Source organism: Teleopsis dalmanni, chromosome 1 (genome assembly GCF_002237135.1).
Source record: "Teleopsis dalmanni isolate 2A chromosome 1, ASM223713v2, whole genome shotgun sequence".
NCBI lineage: Eukaryota > Metazoa > Arthropoda > Insecta > Diptera > Diopsidae > Teleopsis > Teleopsis dalmanni.
In genome coordinates, this window is record NC_051846.1 from 139,445,476 (window position 1) to 139,452,425 (window position 6,950).

At 32.3% G+C, this 6,950-nt stretch overlaps 1 protein-coding gene across 1 annotated transcript; it reads left to right on the plus strand.

Annotated features, from left to right (window-relative positions):
• Positions 1-1,868: 1,868 nt before the first annotated feature.
• Positions 1,869-3,593, plus strand: LOC119666330 (uncharacterized protein K02A2.6-like). Its single transcript, XM_038075613.1, has one exon. The coding sequence runs from the start codon at positions 1,869-1,871 to the stop codon at positions 3,591-3,593; it is 1,725 nt and encodes a 574-aa protein (XP_037931541.1).
• Positions 3,594-6,950: the final 3,357 nt, after the last annotated feature.

The following is a 6,950-nucleotide window of genomic DNA, read 5'->3' on the forward strand; positions in this document are numbered from 1 at the left end:
GGGAACAAACTTGGGAATAGGAACTTGGGAACAAACTTGGCAAACTCCCATTTCCATGCGATGCAGAATAGGGCTGAATAATAATTTTATTAAAATATATTCAAAAATCTGATCATTATAAGTCACTTTTATATTGAATTAAACTATTTTTAATGCTTTTTTAACTTTTCTATCAAACAATTTGCTTCTGAAAGAATTTGTGCAAAATTGGGAAAAAACTTCCATTCACATACGACTCAGAATAGCAATATTGGGAATAGGGAACGAAAATCCCATTCCCATATTATTCAGAATAGCAAAATTAGGAAAAGGAAAAAACTCCCATTCCCATGCGATTCAGAATAGGTACAATAGTTTTAAATGTAATTTATTCCTTCGTTTGAATATATCCTTACATGGAAATATTCCTTTGTGTCTTATTTAAAAATTATTTTACTTGCAATAGGCGTACTACAGCCAATTGCAATGATATACATAGCAATTCTGAATACTCCCAGGGAACAAGTCTCTCTATTCCCACGCTATTCCCAAGAACACAACTCCCTCATTCTAAATTGCTTGGGAGACAGCAGTTCTGGGAACAACAAAAGTTTTAAATTTGTTTTGTTAAATTTTGGCAATCATGGCACTTTTTATTGACGAAAAGTACGAAAATGAGTAAAACAAAGAAAAGAATTCAATATCATATGTTGAGTTAAATGTAAAAATTGCATTATTTGTCTGCTGCACAAATTATCAGAAATAAATATAATAAATATTCTATAAGTAAATAATAGAAAATTTTTATTTTATTTATTTATTTTATTTATTTATTTATATTATTATTTACATATGTATATAATTTATTATTTTCTTATATACAATAAAACAAAGTAAAATATCTTTTTTATTAATTGAAATTATTAATGCTTTAACTAAAATTTGAGTTCCTCTCCAAAACATTTATTTATTTTTAAAATTAGTATAGAAATGTCTTTTAATTAATAAACTGTAATAATACCAATGAAGCAATGTTTTACCTGCACGTAATTGCAAAAGTTTATATTAACTTATTTAAGGAATCTCATTCATTTCAGAATTTGGGTTTCTTTCATTATCTATTGTTTTAAATAACAATAGTTAATGCTTTAATTTGTGAAAAAAACCCTAGTGAATAAAATAAATAATAATTTAAATAATTTAATTATATTACATTTGTATTAATACTTTTATTAAAATACACAAGTGAAGGTTGACCAAGAATCAGCAAGGATACTTACACTAAACACACATCGCGGACTTTTTGAAGTTACAAGATTACCGTTTAGAATTTCAACAGCACCAGATATTTTTCAACGTGTAATGGAGGGAATTCCTAAGAACATAGATGGTGTGATTATTTATTTAGACGACATTCTAATTGGCGAAACAACTTTGGAAGAGTTGTGGAATAGAACACAAACTGCTCTGAAATGTGTACAGGATGCAGGATTGAAGCTTAAAAAATCAAAATGTGTTTTCGCAGTACAAGAGATAACATTTTTGGGGTTTAAGATAAGCCGAGAAGGAGTGCGTCCAACTGACAAAAAGGTGAAGGCAATAGCTCAAGCACCAGAACCAATAAATAAACAACAGCTACAAGCTTTTCTTGGGTTAATTACATTTTATGATAGATTTTTACAGAATAAAGGCGATTTATTGGAACCGCTGTATCAACTATTAAGAAAAGAGATACCTTTTAAATGGGGTAGAGAACAGAAACTAAGTTTTGAACGAGCAAAGAAACTACTACAATCAAAAAATCTGTTGGTGCATTATCGGCTGACTTACCACTGATATTATGCGGAGACGCATCACCGTATGGAGTTGGCGTGGTTTTGGCACACAAGATGCCGGATGATAGTGAAGCACCGATTGCTTTTGGCTCCAGAACATTACAGGGCGCGGAACGAAATTATTCACAGTTGGATAAAGAAGCGCTAGCGATTATGTTTGGTGTGCAAAAGTTTCATCAATTTTTAAGTGGTAAACAATTTACAATAATGACTGATCATAAATCACTAGTGGGGTTATTCAACCCAGAAAAACCAATATCACAGCATCTATCACCCAGAATGTTAAGGTGGTCGTTAAAGTTAGGCGCTTACCAGTACGAGATTAAAATCCGAGAAGGGAAACATCACCAGAATGCAGATGCATTGAGCCGGTTACCTTTAAATGATGTAAAGCTACAAATACCGGAAATACCTGAAATATTATATTGCAATGAGGCTGAGGAACAGTTTTTAATCACTGCGAAAGACATTGCACAAGCAACCAGAAGAGATCCAGTACTATCAAAAGTAATGTGGCATATCCAAAGGAAAGATACAGTTTTGCCATATAAATTAATCCAGTTTAAACCGTTTGTGAATAAAATCCAGGAACTATCAGTGAATGCACAATGTTTGTTATGGGGAGCCAGGGTAATAATACCAGCAATGCTACGTCCCAGAATACTTGAGATGTTGCACGAAGGCATGTCGGCAATGAAAGCAGTTGCGCGAAGCTATTTTTGGTGGCCTGGTTTAGATGAAAATATAGAAATGTTAGCCAGACGTTGTGAAAAGTGTGCATGTAACAAAAAGAATCCTTCAGTAGCGGCAGGTAAACCATGGCCAGCAACGCTAAGGCCATGGTCCCGGTTACATATTGATTATGCGGGACCCTTTATGGGTACAAATTTTTTTATCGTCGTAGATGCTCATAGCAAGTGGGTAGAGGTAAAAATAACCAGTACAATAAATGCGATTAGAACAATCGAGTTAATGAGAGAAATATTTGCAACACACGGAATACCAGATACCATTGTGTCCGATAATGGGCGAACGTTTGTGTCAGAAGAATTTGAGAAATATTTAAAACTTAGCGGTATAAAGCACATACATATGGCATCGTATCATCCATCGTCAAACGGGCAAGCAGAAAGGTTTGTACAAACCATTAAGAATCACCTTAAGAAAATGCAGTCTTCAGACATCAATAAGAATTTGGCAAATATACTTTTGCATCTGCGTACAACTCCTAATGCAAATTCAAATTCGAGTCCAGCAGAAATCTTGATGGGAAGGAAGTTGAAAACATTGTTAGATCATTTGCACCCCAGTGATGACAACACTCAGAAGCAGCTAAATTCTGATGAGTATTCCAAACAAATAAAACCAGTTCGCAGTTTCCAGTGTGGTGAAAGTGTTTGGTACCGAAATTTTGGAAGAGGTGAAAAGTGGATGCCAGGGATTATACAATCAACAGGAGATCGCAACTACAAAATTCAATCAAATAGTAACATATTGTCGAGACATATTGACCAGTTGCATAAGCGAGTTTCGGAGACACCGACAAGTTTAGAATCCAATATAACTCCAGTAGCAGTAACTTCAGTGGCACAACCGGAAGAGCAAGACGACCAAGTAAGTGCAGATCATTCATCAAATGAATATATCCTACCAGATAGTCAAGTAGAGGGGTCATTAGAAGAAGAAGATAAAAGAGATGAAACATTAAAATCGCGACCGTACCGGCAGAAGCAACCGCCAAAAAGGTTACGGGACTATTTGATGGGGGAGGAACTGTAGTATATTCGATCACGGCAACCCTGTATAAAGAAATAGAAAAAGAAGGAAAAAATACAAAATGCCTTGTTGTCGTCGTTGTGCTAAACGGAGTAAGCGTGCCGTGGCGTAATCATTATTATTATTAATATTAACTTGTAAATTATGATATAACTTTAATCAATAAAGTATATGTTATTATATATGAGAATATAATAATAATTTTATTAAAATTCATATATAATTTTATTAAAATAAAATAAATTTTATTAAAAAAACTAATCAACACTTGTGGATAAAATAAATAAATAAAACAAAATATTAAATTTATTATAATAATTTTATTATAATAATAATTTTATTAAAATGTATTCAAAAATCTGATCATTTTCAGTTCCTTTCATATTAAATTAAACTATTTTTAATACTTTTTTAATTTGTCTCCCAAACAATTTGCTTGGAAAAGAATTTGTGCAAAATTGGGAAAAAACTGCCATTCCCATGCAATTCAGAATAGCAAAATTGGAAACAGGGAACAAAACTCCCATCCCCAAATTAATCAGAATAACAAACTTGGGAATAGGGAACAAACTCCCATTTCCATGCGATGCAGAATAGGGCTGAATAATAATTTTATTAAAATATATTCAAAAATCTGATCATTATAAGTCACTTTTATATTGAATTAAACTATTTTTAATGCTTTTTTAACTTTTCTATCAAACAATTTGCTTCTGAAAGAATTTGTGCAAAATTGTGAAAAAACTTCCATTCACATACGACTCAGAATAGCAATATTGGGAATAGGGAACGAAAATCCCATTCCCATATTATTCAGAATAGCAAAATTAGGAAAAGGAAAAAACTCCCATTCCCATGCGATTCAGAATAGGTACAATAGTTTTAAATGTAATTTATTCCTTCGTTTGAATATATTCTGATATGGAAACATTTCTTCGTGTTTTACTTAAAAAAAAAGTATTTCACTTGCAGTAGACGTACTACAGCCAATCGCAATGATATAATTTTAAATATAAGTTATTCCTTCGTTAGTGTTAATTCGTCAGTGTTAATTCGAATTTGTGTTTTCCAGATGTATGTGCTTTAGTGAATACATGTCACCGTCTATACAAAAATGCGCATCTTAAATACCCAAACGACTGAGCTTTTTCGTGGCGTATCATTTTTGTTCACAGCTGATCTCACGCAATTCTTGTTTTCTTTGCCGTTCTGCTGATTTTCTGTTTCATGTTGCGTGCGGTACCCAGCTTGTGCACTTCGTTTTCTCTGATCTTCTCTTAGATTTACTTTACCGCGAAAACTTTGCAAATTTTTGTTTGGTTGTTTCTGTGTTTTGTTTTGATTGTTATCAACGTGCTTTGGTGTGCGGTGCTAAATTTGTAATTTTTAATTATTGTATCATAATTTAATGAATATTAAAAGAAAAAATATAAATATAATTCGTACACAAATATGGTAAATTTATTATTCATTTAATTAACTATATTTTTATATTTTATTTTAAAGTAATTGCAGATCATACTGCAATTAGTTTCAAGACGGGATGGGTTTTGGTAAGTAGTTTATAATATATATGGTAAAAATTTATTAAATAAACTTTACTTCAGGTATCTTCAATATTTGTTACCCGTAAGTGTTATATTAGGTACTTAAATATAAAAATCTAAAAAGATTTGATGTTTTTATAAAAAATGTGTTGTGTTGTGTATCTAGTTTTAACTAAATACCCTAGAATTTTAATTAACAAATTGTTGCGAACCGTTTTCTTGGTACGTAATGCAAATTGCTAATACGACCCATTTCATTTTTAACAATTTCTGCATACGACACGGACGCGTATATTTTAAAATATTATTGAGTTCTACCATTGAACTCAACTATTCAAAATATGCGAAACTGCCTTTTTATTAGCAGTTGTAAAATATTATTAAGTTCAATCAGTGAACTTAATAATATTGTTTATGCAGAATTGTGTGTTTCGAAATATTGGCAGTTACCAACAAGTAACTAGGTCAGTAGTTAGTAGTAGTAGTAGTAATAGTAGTAGTTATCATTATTTTTTTTTTCGCGTAATGGCAGAAAATTAATGGAAACTTGCGATCATGCATTAAGCACAAGATTAATGTTTTCACTGTTCTCCAAAGATGAAATCATGGGTGGGAAGTTTCGAAACAGTCGGTTGTTAGATTGGTGTTCGAGTAGTAGCTGCCAAAGCAGCTGAGTTCGGGTTCCCGGACGGAACACCGAGTAGTTTGGTGAGTGTTAAAGTGATCAAAGTGTTGTCCGAACTGGTTGTTCGATGTTCAAGAATGAACTTATTTATTAAAGAAAGAACATTTAATTCCTTAATTTAACTTGTCCGGTGTCAAGAAGGAAGGAATATTTAATAATAATAAAAAAGGTCAGTTTAGTATTTAAAACATTTTGCCGAATATCTGTAATCGAGTAAAATTATCAAGAATTGTTGAAATTACAAGTACAAGTAATAATTAATATATGAGTAAAAAGTGAAGTTGAATCACATCAAGGCGATACTCATCAAGCACGCAGGTTGCACCAGCATCAACAGCAACAACAACATTATCAATAGCGACAGCATCAACAGCAGCAGCAACAGTAGGACCCACAACAGAATAAATAAGTCAGCAACAGACACATCAACAACGGCGGTAGCAGCAGTTCCAGCAGTTTAGTTTATAATAAATAAAGATTGATGTGTGGAAATTAAAAGTGCGTATTTATTTTTGTTGAATGGATACTAAGGGAAACCATTGACATAATTACGTTTGGCGCAGCTGATTACTGCTTACGTATACACAACATAATTTGTCTTCGTTGCGGAAAATACGCAACAGTTGTGCTGACGTGTTTTAGTTTGTGTTGTTATTGTCTTTAGTTCATGTTTATTTAGGTAGAAATTTAATGCAAATTTCCATACTTACAGTGGTACATAGCTATATTTAAGACATATATTTCCCTATGTCTATATTTAAGACATATTTACATATTTCCCCTAACCATGGAATCACTAAGTCCTGCAATTTTCGCAACATGATGGTAATTTGTAAGAAGAGAAGCTGTTAATTGAATACCTGATTATTTACTGCTGTGACTATTGTTTCAGTCACCTGTGATGACCTACCAGAGTGATTGAACCATTTTCCCTTGTATCATCTTAACAGTTTGGAAAATGAGTATCTTATAATAATCTTAGTGTCTCAGCAAAAGTTTCAGTCCATGTACCGATCGTCTACACAATTATTTTCAGCTATCACTTTTGGTCTCCCTGACAACTTTTTTATAAGTATTAAGATAATTTTTGTACTTTTGCCTGCTATTACTCTTATATCTTGCATTAAA